This window comes from Chenopodium quinoa, unplaced genomic scaffold (assembly GCF_001683475.1).
Source record: "Chenopodium quinoa cultivar QQ74 unplaced genomic scaffold, ASM168347v1, whole genome shotgun sequence".
In the NCBI taxonomy this organism is placed as follows: Eukaryota; Viridiplantae; Streptophyta; class Magnoliopsida; order Caryophyllales; family Amaranthaceae; genus Chenopodium; species Chenopodium quinoa.
Genome location: NW_018745454.1, coordinates 1,339,440 through 1,357,639, shown reverse-complemented (window position 1 = coordinate 1,357,639; position 18,200 = coordinate 1,339,440). Strand labels below are relative to the sequence as shown.

The window sequence follows — 18,200 nt, the reverse complement described above, 5'->3', positions numbered from 1 at the left end:
TCCTGCACAGTAAACACACGTAAACTAGCCTCGGGGGTGTTGCCGAGGAAGGCCCCTCCGATGCTAAAGTCAGTACAGTGTGTAGAAAGAGAACACTATGCAAGAGAATTAATTGCTTGAGGCTTTTAATTGGATCATTTAATGACTAGGCCCAATTGGACTAAATTGGACCCAAACAACTTGCCCCCCAGACCCGATTTGGAAGGATGACGGGTCGGGTTTGATTTAATCAGAAAAGGAGGGAAGTGAATGATTTAATTAATCCAAAAATTTGAATTTAAACCGTAATTAAACCATAATTAATGAGATAACAACAGTTAAGGCGGATAATTGTGGAAGTTGGACGGATAATGGGCGGTTTAATCGCAAGGTCGTGTGTTTAACGGTTACTTAGTGGGGTATTTAAGAGAAATTGAAACGCGGACTCCCCGTATTCCCATTTCTGGAGGTATTATCAGAGGCGCGTCATCTCTCCTCACTTATTCACCAACACAAACCCAGAATTTTCGAGAGAACCCAAGAACCCACATCAAAACTTCGCAAATTCCCCGAGCATTAAGCTTAGAAACTGAGATTCGTCACTACCAATTCGTAAATCGGCAACTTCTGCTTCAGATTAAGGTAAATTCCTTTGATTTTAGTTTATTTTTCTTCGAATTTGAACTCCTTCCCCTTTTTTCGACTTTTTTCTTCGAAATTATCAATGGCGAGAGGAGTTAGGGGTAGAGCCCGTGCTCCAAGAAGAGCAAGGCCAATTCCCGATCCCCGGAACAGGATTGGGACCTGGAATGGACAAAGAGTAGAGTCTGACCCTGCTGAAGGGATTAGGGCGACTCCCATTTCTTCGGCTCCTCCTCAGAGAACGGAGGGGCCGAGCGCTTCTGGGCGGGACGATGAAGTTCCCGCTGTCCTTTGGGATATCCTTCCCGGGTTTTCGGAGTGGGAGGATGCCGAAGTAGCTTCGACTATGATAAAGAACCGCCCCTACTCATGGTGGGTGGAAAATGCCGAACAGTATCGGTTTGCCGAACAAATTGAGTTGCATTACGGCATCCTTGAAGCTGATGGGTATTGGTGCCGAATGCCCGTGGCATCCGATAGAATCCATCGTCCACCCCCGGGGTATGTGGGGGTGTATACAAGACAACTTCAGTATGGGCTGAGGTTCCCTTTGGACGTATTCGTCCGAGACTTGCTGATCCATTACAATATTTCCTTATGTCAGCTAACTCCCATTAGCATCCGAAGGGTGATGACATACTTATGGGTCTGCAAGTTCTTCAGGTATGTGCCGAACCTGCACTGCTTCAAAAAGCTCCATCGGCTAGTGCCAAATATTCAAAGTGGGCACGGAAGTCATGGTTCTGGGTGGTACCGAATTGAGTCTCGGCCCCCGTACCTAACCATGTGGCCGAACGACTCTTCAGACAAGGACTGGAGAGGCCAATGGATTTGGGTTAGAGCACCCACGGACCCGAGCCACCCTTGCGTCTTCAGCGCTCCCCGGTATCTTGCTGAGCCTGATCCCGACATGGGAAGTTTAGGTCCTCCCGAAGATAACGGCCCAGACCCGAACCTTAATCAACAGAACATCTTCGGCAAGCTGCCGAACCGGGGGGGCAGCGGCCGAATGCAGCATATCCCGGAGACTTGGCTCCCCGATACGCATTATGTTTTCCAAGAGAACATGCTAGCAGTTGTCGGCCTCAGCCGAAAGTTTAAGGATGGTAAGCTTCTTCGGCTGGGGCCGAGGCCTTTTAATTATCTCTTTTCCTCCTCTTTCACTTCGCTTTTTTATGATGTGCCAACCTAACTGAACTGACCTTTCCCCTTTTCTTTTTCAGAGCGGGACGAGACCAACGTCGGCATTAACTACGCTCGTCTTGGCGTCAACCGAGAACGAGTTGTAACTGATCGGGCCCCCTCTATCACTGAACCGAGGCATAGGGAAGTTCATCTAGACTCTTCCCACTTCCAAATTGAGGCGGTTGCTCTGTATCAGAGGCAGAAGCCTTGGTGGAAGAAGAGAGATCCCTGGTTTCAGCTGCTAGACGAAGAAGCTGAAGCTGCCCGTACGGCCGAAGAGGTTGCACGGGTTATTGAAGCTTGTGAAGGAGGAGAAGGGTCCTCCAGGGCTGCTGAAGAGGAAGCTGCAGCTAGGGCAGCTGAAGAAGACGAGGCTTTGCTGAAGACCTCGGTGAGCTTTCAGACTTAACTTTGTCTGTTTCTGTTTTTTTTTTTTTTTTTTTTTTTTTTTTTTTTTGTACTCACATTCTTCCTCCCCCCGTCTTTTACAGTCTGAAGAGAGTAACAGACACAGAGAAGGGAAAGCCCCTGTTCGTCCCGAAGACCAGATACAAGAAGAGTCTTCAGACTCAGACATGGACGAGCAGCCGCTTCAGAAAAGGCGCCGAAGAATGGCCATCATCGGCCCGCATGACTTTCAGCGGAGGCCGATGACCATCGACGTTGAAGTAAGGGAACCCGAGGAAGGCAATGGATCTCCGAGGGTTCCCCGGCCACCACCTCAATCACCTCCAAAGACCCCTCCGCCACCTCCCGAGATGGAGGTGGATCAGAAAACTCCCGAACCTAAGGGAGGGGTCCAAGAAGAAGTTCAAGAGAGTGCTGCTGAGCACAGGAATGAGGATGCCGTGATGCCCAGTGCTGAGGGTTTCACGGCAGACATTGCAAGAGAGGTTGAGGCCTTCGTCCTCACCCCTGAAGAAGAAGAAGTCATAATAATTGACTCTTCTGAGAAGAAGGAGGATGCTGAGCCATCCAAAGTTAAAGAAGCTCCATCGTCATCCTTTCCTTCCTTCCAGACTCTGCAATCTGGAGAAATGGGTTTCTCGGCCCCCCGAATTCCAATCCCAGATCACATCTGGGACCTCATATGGGGTCAGAACCGAGAAGGTGCTGCAGCCTACTTCGGCGATTTTGCTGGCATGTCCGAAGTAGATAGGGCAAGAATCTGGTCGCTGAAGGCCACTGCTGGGATGGGCGAATCTAGCAGATCAGTTCCTGACCCAACCAGGTCTAACCAAATGCTGATGATGCAGGTGATTTTCCTTGCCTTTATCTCCTTTAAAATTCAGCTCTTCAATTATCATTATTATTATTTTTTATTTTAACTTGTGCTCCTGTTTTCAGTTCGTGCACAATCAGACTCTCACTGTAGAGCTGATAGATACCCTACAAGATAGGGTAGACGCTTCCGAGCACGACAAAAAGGTAGCCGAGGAGGAGTTAAAGCTTGCTAAGCTGAAGCAAGCAGCAGCTGAAGAGAAGCAGCAGAAGGGTGAAGAATATGAGAAAAAAGCTGCTGAAGCCCTCAAAACCTTTTGCGATGCTATGGAGAAGGAAGTTTTTCCCCCACTGATGGAAGGGGAAAAATTCCTCCAAGAGCACATGGGAGTGGACATCTCCAAATTCAAGGCTACCATTGAGAGCCGAATCCAGGAAGGAGCTGCTGCACAAGCTGAAGTGCAACAACAGCTAGAAGCTCTTGAAGCCAGCAGAATGGCTGCTGAAGAGATGCTCCAAGCCAAGGATGTCCAACTCTCAGAGGCTGCTGCTGCTGCTGAAGCTCAGAGAGCTAAGCTCCAAGAAGCTGAGGATCAGCTGATGGCCAAAAAGGAAGAAGTGGCCCAGGCTCAGACAGAGGCTTCCCAAGTTCAGCAGGAGCTGAATGAGCTGAAAGGTTCCTCCTCCAAGCTCGCCGATGAGCTGAAGAAATCCAAGGAAGACTTGGAGGAGACAAATAAGAAGTTGGCTGATGCTGAGGCTCTACTCAAAGTCCGTGTCTATACCCAGGAAGAATATGAAATGAGTTTCAGAAACGGGTTCAGAGTGTGCCGAAGAGTCTGCCTTCATGCTGAGCCGAAGTTGGACTGGTCCAAATGTGCTGAATGGGTCCAAGATCCCGAAGACCCACATATGAAGTATGCAACTCCAGTCGAAGCTGAAATCCTTAAGGCTGAGGAAGCCGAAGAAGAGGCTGAGAGAATGGAGTTGGAGGCTGAACAGAGGGAAAGGGAGGCTCGGCAGAGTGCAAAGCATGCCTCTTCTGCTGCTGGGGCTGAGACCACCATGGGGCCCAACAATGCTGATCAGTCTGATCCTCGGGCTGAAGCATAGGAACTCGGGCAGTCGTCTTCAGAATCTTGCGGTTCATCATGCGCTCAACTTTAGACTTGCCGCTTTCTGAATTTTTGCCTTGTTTGTTTTTTGCTTCAGCTTGCCTTGTCGTACAAACAGTTTATTTTTTTTTGCTTCTGTACGTATTTCGGCAGCTGTTATTTTCCGCTTGTGGGCGGCTGCCGATATAGTTTATAATTTGTTTGAACTTGTAGCTCAATTTCTGAGCATGAATTATTAAACTGATGCTCTTTTCTTCAGCTGCTTTGTCTTATTTTGAATGCTTTACTGATTCTTCAATTCTGATGAACGTAAACTCGCACTGGTAGTGCCTCTTGCCCCCCCAGAAATTGAAGTATGACTTCAGCTGAATAAACAATTTCTTTATTTCTTAAAAATGGGTATCCGAAACACAGGGCCAACTGAAGGCAATGCTTCGGATAATGGCTTTCTGGGATACAAGGCTCAGTTAAGGCAATATCCCAGAATTTTCCATGGACTCATGCCTTTGGAGAACAAATCTTACTGAAGCTTAACTTCAGCTGAAAGACTAGAGTTCTTTAAAAAGACGAGTTTGTCAGCAATCTGAAACCCAGTTACCCGAAGGCGAAGGTTTCAGACGAGGCTGAATAAACAATTTCCAACAGTTGCTGTTATCCTTGATTTTCTGTCTATCATTGAAAAATGGATATCCGAAACACAGGGCCAACTGAAGGCAATGTTTCGGATAATGGCTTTCTGGGATACAAGGCTCAGTTATGGAAATATCCCAGAATTGTCCATGGACTCATGTCTTTGGAGAACAAGTCTTACTAAAGTTTGACTTCAGCTGAAAGACCAGTGTTTTTTAAAAAGACGAGTTTTGTCAGCAATCTGAAACCCAGTTACCCGAAGGCGAAGGTTTCAGACGAGGCTGAATAAAAAACCCTTAAAGAGTAGATAGAACCAAGAAAACTTTGAAAGGATAAAAAGTTGCAAATATTTATATAAATGGTGGCTCCAAGGCCTTTCATTAATTCAAAATGTACTTACAAAGATTGTTCTGCTCCGAAGGGTTTACACATGATATTTTTTCAGTACATCAGCGTTCCAGTGATTTTTCAACTCAGTTCCATCCAACTGCCGAAGTCGGTATGTCCCTGGCTGAAGCTCATCACAGACTTCATAAGGTCCTTCCCATGCAGCTGAGAGTTTCCCATGGATTCGGCCTTTCTGAACTACAGCAGCATTCCGAAGGACAAGGTCTCCAATTTTAAGAGGCCTTGCATGGACCCTTCGGTTATAAAATTTGCTGATTCTCTGCTTATAAGCAGCCATTCTGTCTCGGGCTGAGTCTCTTACTTCGTCGAGGAAATCGAGAGATTCCTTCATCAGTTGCTCATTCTCAGCCGAGAAGTGGTGCACTCGTAGGCTCTCAGAGCCAATTTCCACTGGAAGAACGACCTCGGCACCATACACTAGTTCAAAAGGTGAATAGCCCGTTGCCTCTTTTTCAGTTGTCCGAAGGGACCAAAGGGTTCCAGGGAGCTCCTCCAGCCACTTGGACTTTTGATCTTCCACCCTCTTTTTGAGGGCATTTAGGATCTGTTTATTTGCAGCTTCGGCTTGTCCGTTACTTTGCAGGTGGCATACCGCTGAATATGCCAGTTTGATGCCGAACTGATCTGTATACCGCTTCAGCGGTAAGTTATCGAATTGCCTCCCATGATCAAAGACAAATACTCTCGGAATGCCGAAACGAGTGATGATATTCTGCCAGATAAATTTCCTGACAGTTTGCTCTGTAATGTTCGAGGCTGCTTCGGCCTCGATCCACTTACTGAAGTAGTCAACACCAACTATCAGCCATTTTTTCTGGTACACAGCCTCTGGAAATGGTCCTAGTATATCCAGTCCCCATTGGGCAAACGGGAGTGGATTAAGGATCGGTTGAAGATCCCTTGCTGGCTGGTGGATAACTGGAGCGTATTTTTGACATTTTTCGCATTTCCGGACCAGCTCCTTAGCATCTGCGATCATGGTGGGCCAGTAATATCCAGCCCTCAATGCCTTGTGGGCTAAGGTCCTTCCCCCGATGTGGTTCCCACAGATGCCGAGGTGAATTTCCCGTAGGATATAATCTGCATCTGTTGGTCCCACGCATTTCAGCAATTGGGCTGAGAAGGACTTTTTCAGAAGCTCCCCCCTAAAGACAATGAACCTTGAGCTGGTTCTCTTCATCTTGGAGGCCAAAGCTCTATTTCCGGGAGTCTCTCCCCGAAGTTTGAAAGACAGGATGGGATCCATCCAACTAGGCTCTGGGTCAGCGCAGCACACTTCAAGTGCTTCGTCGACACTTCTTTCTCGACGTACTTCCACATATACAAATCAGTTCAACTCAGTGAGAGTTGAACTGGCAAGTTTGGAGAGTGCATCGACTTGAGTATTCTGACCCCTTGGGATCAGCTGAACCTCGAAAGTTTTCAGCTTTGCAATGACTGATTTGATCTTGGCAAGATAAGCTATCATGGAGGGCTCTTTGGCCTCGTAGCTGCCGCTGATATGATATGCAACTAGCTGAGAGTCTGTTTTCAGGCAGACATGATCGGCTTCCAGGGAGATGCACAATTCTAGGCCAGCGATTGCTGCCTCATATTCGGCTTCGTTGTTCGAGGCCTTAAAAGAAAATTTTAGTGCATACTCGAAGGTTTTGCCTTCGGGAGAAGTTATCACTACTCCTGCCCCCGAACCGTTTTCGGTGGAAGATCCATCCGTAAACACGGTCCAGACTTTCTTTTCATTGTCTAGCGCTTCTTGGTATGAGCATTCGGCCAAGAAATCCGCTAGAGCTTGAGCCTTAATGGCAGCCCTCGGACGGTAGCTGATGCTGAATTCGGTGAGCTCAAAAGCCCACTTGGCTAGTCTACCAGATTTTTCAACCTTGCCGAGAACTTTTTCCAACGGCTGATCAGTTAAGACCACTATCTGATGGCAATCAAAATAGGGCCTCAGCTTCCGAGCAGCTACTACTATCGCGAAAGCGACTTTCTCGAGTAGAGGGTAGCGAGTCTCGGCATCCGTCAGTGTATGACTGACAAAATAGATCGGTTGCTGACTTTTGCTTTCTTCCTTCAGCAGTACTGCACTGATGGTGGCTGGGCTAACGGCCACATACAGGTACAAAGTTTCTCCTTTTGCTGGGCTAGCCAGCGTTGGGAGTTGAGCCAGATGCTCCCGAAGCTGTTTAAAGGCGTATTTTTGCTCTTCCTCCCAAACGAGCTCTTTTGTTTTCGGGAGTTTCAGGGCTTTGAATAAAGGTAACCCCTTATCCGAAGCTCTGGAAATGAACCTCGAGAGGGCTGCCATTCTTCCGGTGAGCCGCTGAACATCCCGCTTTGTCTTCGGCTCAGGAAGGTCGAGCGCCGCTTTGACTTTAGAGGGATTGGCATCAATCCCCCTTTTGCTGACCATGAAACCCAGGAATTTCCCTGACTTCACGCCGAAGACACACTTCTTCGGATTCAGCTTCATTTGATGCTTTCTCAAGGTGGCGAAAGTTTCAGCCAGGTCCTTTACATGGTCCTCTAGTTTTTTGCTTTTGACGATTGAATCGTCAACATAGACTTCCATGTTTCGGCCCTTTTGATCGGCGAAAACTTGATCCACCAGCCTTTGATAGGTTGCCCCCGCATTTTTCAATCCGAAGGGCATCATTTTGTAATTATACACCCCAGCGTTCGTGACGAATGCTGTCTTGGCTCGATCGTCGGGGTGCATGAAGATCTGATGATACCCCGAGAATGCGTCCATGAAACTAAGCAAGGCATGGCCAATTGTCGAATCGACTAGCTGGTCGATCCTCGGCAAGGGATAGAAATCCTTCGGACAAGCCTTATTTAGGTCCGTGAAGTCAACGCACATCCTCCAGGTACCATTGGCCTTCTGAACCATCACCACATTTGCCAGCCATTCTGGATATTGGCAAGGCTCGATGAAGCCTGCCTCCAGCAACTTTTTGTCCTCGGCTGCGATTTCTCGGTTCTTATTAGCGGAGTAATTCCGCTTCTTTTGCTTAATTGGTCGACACGTTCGGTCAACATTAAGCTTATGGGAGATGAGGTCTGGACTTATCCCGGGCATATCAGCTGCCGAGAAAGCAAACACATCTCTGTTGTCCCGAAGGAGCTGAATAAGTTCACAACGGGTGTTCGGATCAAGGTCCATCACGATTGTTACACATTTCTTAACGTCTCCTTCGGCCAACTGAACTGTTTCAGTCTGTTGGTCCATATCCATTGCTGATGGACTGGACTCTTCAGAATCTGGCCTGCTGCCTATGTCAGCAGGTGTCCTAGTCTTTTTGTTCTTCGGCTGGCTCTTTGAGTCTTTCGGTTCAGCTGAAGAGCTAGCCTTTTCCCTTTCGGGCCCTTTTTCTCTGGGTACAGATCCTTGGGCCGAAGCACTTAGGCCTTTCGGCTTTTTTGTGCTTGGCTCTCTTTCTTTTTCTTTCTCCTCCTCATCCTTGTCGTCATCTGGGCGACTACTGGATGGCTTGAGGTAGTTGCACCTTCGGGCGTCCTTTTGGTTGCCCTGTATCCTTTCGGGGAAGCCAGCGTCTGAGACGTAAATCATCAGCTGATGATAGGTTGAGACGACCCCTTGGATCTCATGAATTATGGGTCTCCCCAAAATCACGTTGTACACTGAAGGAGCGTCAATGAACAAAAATTCAATCATGACATTCCTGGCTGCTTCATCGCAGCCGATGGTGACAGGAAGTGTCACCTTCCCATCTGGATAAGTTGAAGCCCCGTTGAACCCGGATACCGAGTAGGGTACCGGCGTAAGGTGCTTGGGCTTCAGCTTGATTTGATTGTAGGCCTTTCGGAACAGAATGTTTGCTCCGCTGCCACCGTCAACAAGGACCTTACTGACGTCGTGGTTGGCCACCGTGGCGATGATCACCAACGGATCCTCGTGAGGGAACGTTACCACTCGGCAGTCGGCGGCTGTGAACGTCATGTTCGGCACCGGCGACTGGGGAGACTGAATGTCAGCGTTGTTCACCTGGTGAGTCAAAGCCCTAAGGTGTCGCTTGTGCTCCCTCCGAGAGCATATTCCTCCCGAGATAACATTAATCGGAGAGAATTTTCCCTCTGGGTTTTTACTGTTCTTCCGGGGGAAGTCGAGGTCTTGCCGAAAGTCCTTTGCTGACTTCTCGGATTCTTTTTTCTCGCGGTAATCCGCGATGTATTTTTTCAAGTATCCCTTCCGGGCCATGTCCTCTATCTGGTCCTTCAGTTAGATACACTCCTCAGTGTTATGTCCCGGAGATTCTTGGAACTCGCACCAATGATTTTTATTTTTTCGCTGATACCTCTCTGGGAGTGATCTCCTCCTTCGTCACGCTGTAAATTTTGGCGCGTGGAAGAGAGAGCTGAGTGTAGGACTCGTATCTGCCTGTGTATGAGGCAGATTTTTCCTTCTTTGGGTCGCTGGCCGAAGATTGCTCCGAGGCCTTTGACTTTCCCTTTGCCTTATGGCCTTGGCCTTCAGACAAGGGTATTTGTTTTTGTTTCCCTCCCCCGAATTGGGGTTGGGTTTTCGCTTTGTTCCATTCTTCGGCTCGGATGAACTTATCCGAGGCATTCAGAGCTTCCTCCAAGGTCTGCGGGGTATGCATGACCATGAAGTCTAGGAACTTCCCGGGCTGAAGGCCATTCTGCATTGCAAAAACGGCTAGTCCCTGGTCCAGCTGAGAGACGCTGGATGACTCGTTGCTGAAACGGGTCAGATAGTCTCGGAGGCTTTCGGTTTCCCCCTGTTGCAGACTCATGAGTTCTGCAGTAGTCTTCTCTCGGCGGTTTGCCGTGGAAAACTTGCTCCTAAATTTGGAGGACAGATCATCCCACCCTGTTATAGAGCCTTGCTTTACTCCCTTGGAGATCCATGCTTGCGCGACCCCCTTGAGAGTGGTTGGGAAATATTTGCACCAAGTCGCTTCGGATCTGGGGCAAAGATGCATATGAGCCTCATACGAGGCAATGTGGTCCTTCGGATCCGAAGTTCCATCATATGTGATGTGCGACGGTATTTTAACCGTGGGCACGTGCTCTTCCAGTATCCACTGCTCGAATGGCGAACTGGCGGGTAGCATAACGGCCTTGCCCTTGTTCCTGGCCGAAGGGACCGCGCTCCGCCCTCTTAGAGAGGTAGGAGTGGTTTTCGTCCCTGGCTGGGAAGTTTGGGCCTCGGCCGCAGGGAACGAGAGGCGACTGTGCACGCTCGGTTCCTTGCCGTCGAGTCGGTCGAGGACGCTTCGGCGAACAGTCTCAGGTTGTTCTCGGTGAGTAGATTCTGGCCGAGAAGCTGAGCTGCTGCTCTTATGCGTTTCTGGTCGGGAGGTTGAGGATCCTTTGAAAAATTGAGGGTTCTTTTTCCTCTCTTTTTCAGTTTTCCAGGTATCCTCTTCCCACTCTTCCAGTTCCCGGAAGGAAGGAAGCTTCCCACCATCATGGTCTAGCTTCCTCCGCTGATGCCGGGTATGCGGAGGATTTCGATCACGAGGTGGTGGCATATTTTGTGCCCTCATTGCCTCCATGAGCACTGCCAGCGCTCTTGCCACCTCCTCCGAGCTGGGCCTCGTCAAAAGGGTCCTTGGCCGAGTGTGGGAATGAGAGCGCACAGTCGATGGTTGGCTTTGGGGCATTGAATGTGTCCTATGATCGGACTCACCCCTGCTAGACCGAGAGTGACTCGGCCTATGATGAGAGTTATGAATTACGGGAGAGAGGGAATCCTCCCTGTATGATCCTCCCCCCGAGCTGGCACCCTTGGGAGAGTTCCGGTCCGGTGAGGGTGATGGAGTAGGGGTTTTAGGCTTTTCGCCTGCTCCTTGACGGAGGCCTTTGCTCTTGCGGTTCTTAGCCGTTGCTACTAAGATAATTGCAAGATGATCTTGGTTAGAAATTTGGCTTAAAGATTTTTTTGAAAGTCTTCCCCATAGACGGCGCCAAATTGTTTCGGGTGAAAACAATGGGACCTTGTCGAAGGTCCGATCAAGTGGAGAAGACTGGATTCGGTCCAAGTGATGTTGGGTCGAAGGTTTCCTGCACAGTAAACACACGTAAACTAGCCTCGGGGGTGTTGCCGAAGAAGGCCCCTCCGATGCTAAAGTCAGTACAGTGTGTAGAAAGAGAACACTATGCAAGAGAATTAATTGCTTGAGGCTTTTAATTGGATCATTTAATGACTAGGCCCAATTGGACTAAATTGGACCCAAACAGTAGTGATGCTCCCTAGCTTTAGGGTCATTATGGGGCCATAAATCTTTGAAAGCTCGGCGACAGCACGATGAGGTTTGTCCCCGAGCTTAAGAATGTTGCCTATGATAGGCCATGGTGTTGGCCCTGGAGGAAATTTATTGGATTTGCTAAGCAAATTTTTTAGGAAAGTAATAGTGGTTACGACCATGAGGAGGAACAAGGCAATGGTGGTGTAATATTGTTCCATTGATAGCAGAAATGTGATGTATGACAATCTAACACGGCAAAAAGTTTCATAAATATTGACAAAAATATTTTAGGGACTTTATTACATGTAGCTGAAAACTACCATATTTTTATAGTTATAATTAATGAAGATGACGAATAGAAGAATCGTGAAGATAAGGAGTGCAGAAATCTTATAGGCAAGTGTGTGGATGTGAACAATATGATCATGATCTATTGGGAGTTTGGGACCATGTACTTTTTTCGTATTCAATAATTCAATAACACAATTATTACACAAGTCCACTTCTTAAATTTTCAAATATTTCTCCACTTTAAATTATTTAAATAATATTTTAGATTAAAATTTTCAAAATAACACGTGTTGTAGTTTAAATGAAACAAAGAAGTACAATTAAATAAGTACAATAAAATCGATCACATAATTTCTTGATTAAGATGTTATAACAATCATCTACAAATTGGAATAGCCTGAAGTGGTTTGACTTTTTGCAAAGTAAGCCCGAACTTTTCTTCCATGTCTATGTCTTGAGGACTTGCTCCATGACCGGTCTTCCAATTGAATGAATGAAGAAGAGTAGCCAACATCAGATGTGTCATCCTATAAGCAAGTGGCATTCCAGGACATATTCGTCTTCCACTACCAAAGGGAATTAACTCAAAATATCGTCCTTTGAAATCAATTTCTCTATCCAAAAACCTTTCCGGAGAAAACAATTCAGGATTTGGCCAAACATTTGAATTGTGGCCAATCGACCATATATTGACCCATATAGTTGAGTTTTTAGGCACTATAAAATTGTGTAGTTGTTCTTCCTTCTCAGCCTTGTGAGGGATTAAAAATGGGGCAGGTGGATGCAATCTAAGAGTTTCTTTCACGATTGCTTGTATATATAGTAGTTTTGATATATCTGATTCTTGAACAGATTCATCCTTCCCGATTACTTTTTCCATCTCTATTTGAGCCTTTTGATGCACTTCAGGATTGCGTAATATTTCAGTCATCGCCCATTCTAATGTGCTAGATGTTGTATCTGTTCCCGCAACAAACAAATCCTAAGCACAAAAGCAAATACATTGTTGTGAATTCATTAGTAAACATTTTACTCCATCATAATTTTTTAATTTTTACAAAAAGGGTAAAAGTGTTGCATACCACCATTTTATAATTGGACACATTTTCCAATCTAACACACAAATTTGATAATAAAACATTTAATTATGAATTATAAGATTAGTTTAAGTTGACATTTCTAAAATTTATTTTGAGAAAAATGTTACATCAATAACAATTTGATTTTACATAGTGTTATAAAAATGTAAAAAGTGATGTATGTGAATATTGTCAAAATCAAACTAGGACTAACATGTGTTACAAAAATGTAAAAAGTAATGTAATATTGTCAAAATCAAACTGGTACTAACTTTTAAAAACACACACAAATCAAATATATACTTCGGAAGGTAAAACATGACAATTATTTGCAAAAATTTAACTTGAGATTAAAAAAGGTCATTATATTTCATACCACGAGTAGATGTTTGACTTCATCAAGGCTCAATTCATTGTTCTCAACAAGCTTGAGTAAGGTGCCTAGAACATCATCCTTAGCATTTGTTGGATCTTTCAACCTCTCATCAATAATTTCCTCAAAAATTCTCATCAATTTTTTGAAGTAAACCTTAGTTGTTTTCAACACTCCTTGCAAATCCAAGCGCTTAATCAATGGGAAAAAATCCGACACATTAGGCTTAGCACACAAATCTAATAGAATCCAAACAAGATCTTTAAACTCTTGCGATTTCGAAGAGCTATGGCTCGCCAAATCCATCGAAAAAAACGTGTTTGACAACAAATTTAGCGAGGTAGTAAACCCCGCCATACCAATATCGACTGGCAGACCCTTGTCACAACATTGTTGTGCATACTCAACTAGCTCTTTCACCTTCTTGTGTCGTGTATCCTGACTCGTATCAAGTCGTTGATTGGTGAACAATTGCATAGTTGCAACCTTCCGAAGGCTCCTCCATTTGGGGCATATTGGGAGAAAAACCATAGAGAATTTGAAATGGTTTTCAGCCTTCGCAACATCCGGGACATTCCTACTAGAAAAGGCTAAGTCATGGTTAAGGAACATTTCTTTAGCAATTTCCGGGGATGATATAACTATTGTAGTTTTACTCCCTAACTTAAGACTCATTATGGGTCCGTAGACTTTTGCAAGCTCGGCGACAGCACGATGAGGTTTGTCGCCGAGCTTGAGAATGTTGCCTATGATAGGCCATGGTTTTGGTCCTGGAGGTAGTTTGGATTTACCAAACAATATTTTTGAGATTTGGATGGTGGTGATGAGGATGGTAAGGAGTAGTAGTAATGTGGTGTAATATTCCATGTTTTTTTTAAGGTATAATTTCGAAGATATAACGTGCTCCTATTTATTAAGAAGCTACTCCGATCCATACTTTGGAGTTTGGAAGTACGGAGTAACATGCAAATCAACGTGGCCGTTGGTCCAATTTGTATTAAAATATTGGGAAAATATTTGGTAATGAAATAGGCTCCGTGTTAAACAATAATATAAAAAGAACATTCAAATCCAACTTACCGGCTGAATTATACGCTCGTATAAATTATTAAATTTTATTAACACGTAATAATGATTAATTGTAGAAAAAAAAAATCAGAGGACTAAACCTAATTTATCAAACACGGTGTTCTCGAGTAAGAATATATAAAATATTTGTGTCAAAATAAAAAAGAATATATAAAATACATTCATTCATTCTTGTCATTTGTGATTATAAAATTTTGAGTCCATTCACTTCATGTGATTCATTTTATAAATATATATAAGTGCACCCTTTTGACTGAGAAAACACCACTTGATTGAGAAAACGCGTTTATTAATAGGAAATTTTGTAAAAAAATCATCCACTTAAAACACATTTTTGTGAAAAAACACCCACAATAAAAAATGTTGTAAAAAAACACCCAAACAAAAAAAATGTTTCAAAAAGCCACCTATTGTCAGAAATAGGTTGTTGACCATATTTTTCAGCGTTGACCACTTGACTGCCCTCCCTTGGTTTTGGCCACCCGTCCCAACCCCTTAAAAACCCCTAGAATTCACCGAAAAACATCCGATCGCCCTTTCCCCTCCCTCTTGAAAACCTTTAAAATTCACTTGAAACAATCAAAAACCCTAGTGGTCGGAGTGATTTTCGAGGTGGAGGGAGAGTGAATATTAGGGGTTTTCAAGGGAGGAGTGAATATTAGGGGTTATTGAGGGGGAGGGGGAGGGGGAGGGGCGGCCAAACTTTTCCGGTGAATTCTAGGGTTTTCCAGGGGTGGGGAGTGTGGTTAACACTGAGGGAGGACGACAATAACCTGTTTTCAACAATGGGTGGCTTTTTGCAACTTTTTTTTAGTTTGGGTGTTGTTTTACAAAATTTTTTTATTGTGGGTGGTTTTTCATAAAAAAATGTTTTTATTGGGTGGTTTTTTAACAAAATTTTCTTATTAATATATACATAAGTGCATTTCATAAATATATATAAGTGCAACCTTTTGAAGTATAGGTTTGACCATTAATATTATGGTCAAATAGTAGTAAATACTAAATACAAATTAAAGTATTATAGAAAGTCCATATATTACACAAAAATATTATGATGACATACCAAAGTATATTATTAAACCAATGACATATTACACTTTTTTTTGGAAAAAAAAAAATAATAATGCAAAAAAATCAAATTGCTGAAAAAAAATTCACAGAAGGAATCATAAATTCATAACCAATACTCCGTAATAAATACATACTACGAAGTACAGATTATAGGGGAGGTGATTTGTGATTTTTTTAAAGGGGAGGTGATTTGTGATTTTTTTAAAGGGGAGGAGAAGAAAAAAAACACTTCTCCTAGCTAGGACTTATTATTTGGAAGGCAATCCAAAGACGAACAAGCTAAGTGCTAAACTATGAATCACGATCTTCATTCGATGCTTGGCTTCGTGGACTAGCCCGACCTGAGTTTAGACTGAAGAGTTCTAACAAAACCCTTCACATTGTTGTTAAAACCCTCTTCAATCTGCATAAATTATGAAAGTATACAAAATTAAGTTAAATGTAATTATGTAGCCGTAAGTATGTCTAAAAATTTTCCATACATGCATTGCATGTTTACCAAATTAACTTTAGACTTTCTTCTTTTTTTTTTTTTATTTATAAGTAATGAAATAAATTACTTTAAGGGTCTGTTCTTTTTACCTTATTTTCAGTTCAGTTCAGCTCTAATAAGTTTGGTTTAGTATCAAAACAAGCCCTAAGTATTTAAAAGCGGAAGGATTAGTTCTAGAGCCACGACTTGTTCAGTTTACATTTTACTCGTACATAATACATATATGCTCATATAACTTAGGAAAATGTTATTAATTCCTTTTTAAAAAAAAAATAGAGAATGTAAACGTAGCATGCATTAATTAGGAAAACAAAATGAGGTGGTAATAAGATAAGGGGGATTGAATTACCTGTGCAACAATGGTAATGTCTAGGGTGAACCTCTGAAATGGTATGACATAATAATTAGTAATGCTCAAATCATGCCTTTCCACCACTTCACTTAAGTCGGACAAAATCCCTTTACGATTCTCACAAAAGACTTTTAAGAGAAGGGTATCATCCAATATCTTAATTTGGATTTCTGGAAGTGATGATGAATTCTTAATAACATTATTTGTGTTATTATTGTTACTACCATCATCGTTATTGCCACCACTAGCGCTCATGACGTCAACAAGGACGGAGGAAGAACCATCGTTATCGTTATCGTTGTCGTCATTCATTGACAACTGATACTTCTTAACCACCACCGTAGACTTGGAAGTATTAAGTTGAGCAGCAGCCACTTCAAGTTGTTTTACTTTCTCTTGAAGCACTTTCATGTGTTTGATTGCGTCTCCTAAGATTGTTATTTTATCCATCTGCATCACATTTACAAATTATTACAATTAACAATAGTTAATTAATTTTTAACAATAGAAAGGGAGATATCTATCTAGCTATACAAACGTAGTTCAAAGATTGTCCCACGAGGGCCACGAGTTTCATTATAGGTAGCATGCATGGTCAAACTAGAAATTAGTAAAATAATTACCATCTAATAATTTAACAATTTTTTAGTTATGCTTTTACTTTCAATGCTAGCTAATATTTTTAATTCTATATTTTTCACTAGTTCTTTAATTAATTCTTTGAATTGCTAATTTTCTATATCTATTTTGATACACAAATGGTGCAATATGATGATACTCAATCAAGTTAACAAGCCAAGGTATATCCTTTAATTAGGTGAATAAACATGACCCCGGTATCTTTTAAAGTTACTTAACACTAACCCACAAACTCACATACGAGTATTAACTAATTCTTTGAATAGGTATGCCTTCCATATGTCTGAAGTATATAATAATTTGACTTTTATCACTATAATATTAATAGTTTTACTTGACTCTTTTTTTTAAAAAACAATTTACTTGACTCTTTTGATAGTACATTATAATTTAAGAAAATTTGTGAGGAAGGTCTTTTTAAATAGACCTTTTTGTGACAAAGGACCTTTTATAAATAAAAAAAAAGTGGCACAAAAGATCCTTATATCATGTTTAGGTTGTAATGAGGGTCCTTTTACTATTTTCCGGCGTTGACTTTTTAATTTTTCGTCCAAAAAAATCACATCTAAGTTCCCTTTTTTCTCCCTCCTCTTTTCCCTCGTTTTCCCTTTTCTCCCCCTATTAAACCCTAATTTTTGAAAACAACTAACACTAAAACTTCAATTGTAATCCCATAAATTAAAATTGAAGACCATTCAAAGTAATTCAAGGCCAATCCTCCTCACAATAAGAGCTAATAGGGAAAAAAAGGAAACTTAATCAGTCATATGCTTTACACGTGGCTTTTTTTGGCTAAAAAATAAAAAAGCTAACGCCGAAAAATGGTCAAAGGACCCTCCTCAGAACCTAAACATGATATAAGGACCTTTTGTGCCACAATTTTTATAAAAGGGCCTTTGTCACAAAAAGGTCTACTTAAAAGGACCTTCTTCACAAATTTTCCTATATTTTTTTTTATTATTATTTTTTTTAAAAAAAGTAGATTTAATGTGTAATAGGTTGTTGAATTAGCTACAATGGGTGCAATTATAATATCATTTTATTAACAATACATAATTAAAGAGATTAATGGCTGAAGTCTGCATGTGTTTTTGGTCAAATTGTGACAATTAAAATAAAGGGAGTATCAACAAATCGGGTTGGAACAAACGTAATATGTTGTTGGATTAGCTAATTTTTAGGTTTTTTTTTTTTTTTTTTTTTATAATCAGAATTAGGGTTTCTGCGAGTGTTTACACATGTCGTATATTTGTATATGGTTTAAACTTTTTCAACTTCAGAAAATCCTAAAAATAAAACTTATAAAAAAAATTTAATTAAAAAATCATTAAAGTGAACCAAAACGGTTCAAAGGAAAATAAGAAATAGTTAATTTCCTTTCAAGTCAATAATTTAGC

At 42.6% G+C, this 18,200-nt stretch overlaps 2 protein-coding genes across 2 annotated transcripts; both read right to left on the bottom strand.

Moving 5' to 3' along the window:
• Positions 1-11,892: 11,892 nt before the first annotated feature.
• Positions 11,893-15,099, bottom strand: LOC110714295 (cytochrome P450 76AD1-like). The gene is made up of 2 exons (XM_021892799.1): positions 13,160-15,099; positions 11,893-12,686 (listed from the first exon to the last, which is right to left on the bottom strand). The coding sequence occupies exons 1-2, from the start codon at positions 14,021-14,023 to the stop codon at positions 12,081-12,083; spliced, it is 1,470 nt and encodes a 489-aa protein (XP_021748491.1). The 5' UTR covers positions 14,024-15,099; the 3' UTR covers positions 11,893-12,080.
• An 87-nt stretch (positions 15,100-15,186) lies between these two features.
• LOC110714141 (transcription factor bHLH18-like) lies at positions 15,187-16,660 on the bottom strand. Its single transcript, XM_021892613.1, has 2 exons — positions 16,162-16,660; positions 15,187-15,722 (listed from the first exon to the last, which is right to left on the bottom strand). The coding sequence occupies exons 1-2, from the start codon at positions 16,618-16,620 to the stop codon at positions 15,651-15,653; spliced, it is 531 nt and encodes a 176-aa protein (XP_021748305.1). The 5' UTR covers positions 16,621-16,660; the 3' UTR covers positions 15,187-15,650.
• Between the last annotated feature and the right edge of the window lie 1,540 nt (positions 16,661-18,200).

Coding starts and splice junctions, on each gene's coding strand:
- LOC110714295 (XM_021892799.1), bottom strand. CDS start 14,023: ATGGAATATTACACCACATTACTACTACTCCTTACCATCCTCATCACC. Junction 12,687..13,159: donor AAGTCAAACATCTACTCGTG/GTATGAAATATA, acceptor TTTTGTGCTTAG/GATTTGTTTGTTGCGGGAAC.
- LOC110714141 (XM_021892613.1), bottom strand. CDS start 16,620: ATGCAGATGGATAAAATAACAATCTTAGGAGACGCAATCAAACACATG. Junction 15,723..16,161: donor ACATTACCATTGTTGCACAG/GTAATTCAATCC, acceptor TAATTTATGCAG/ATTGAAGAGGGTTTTAACAA.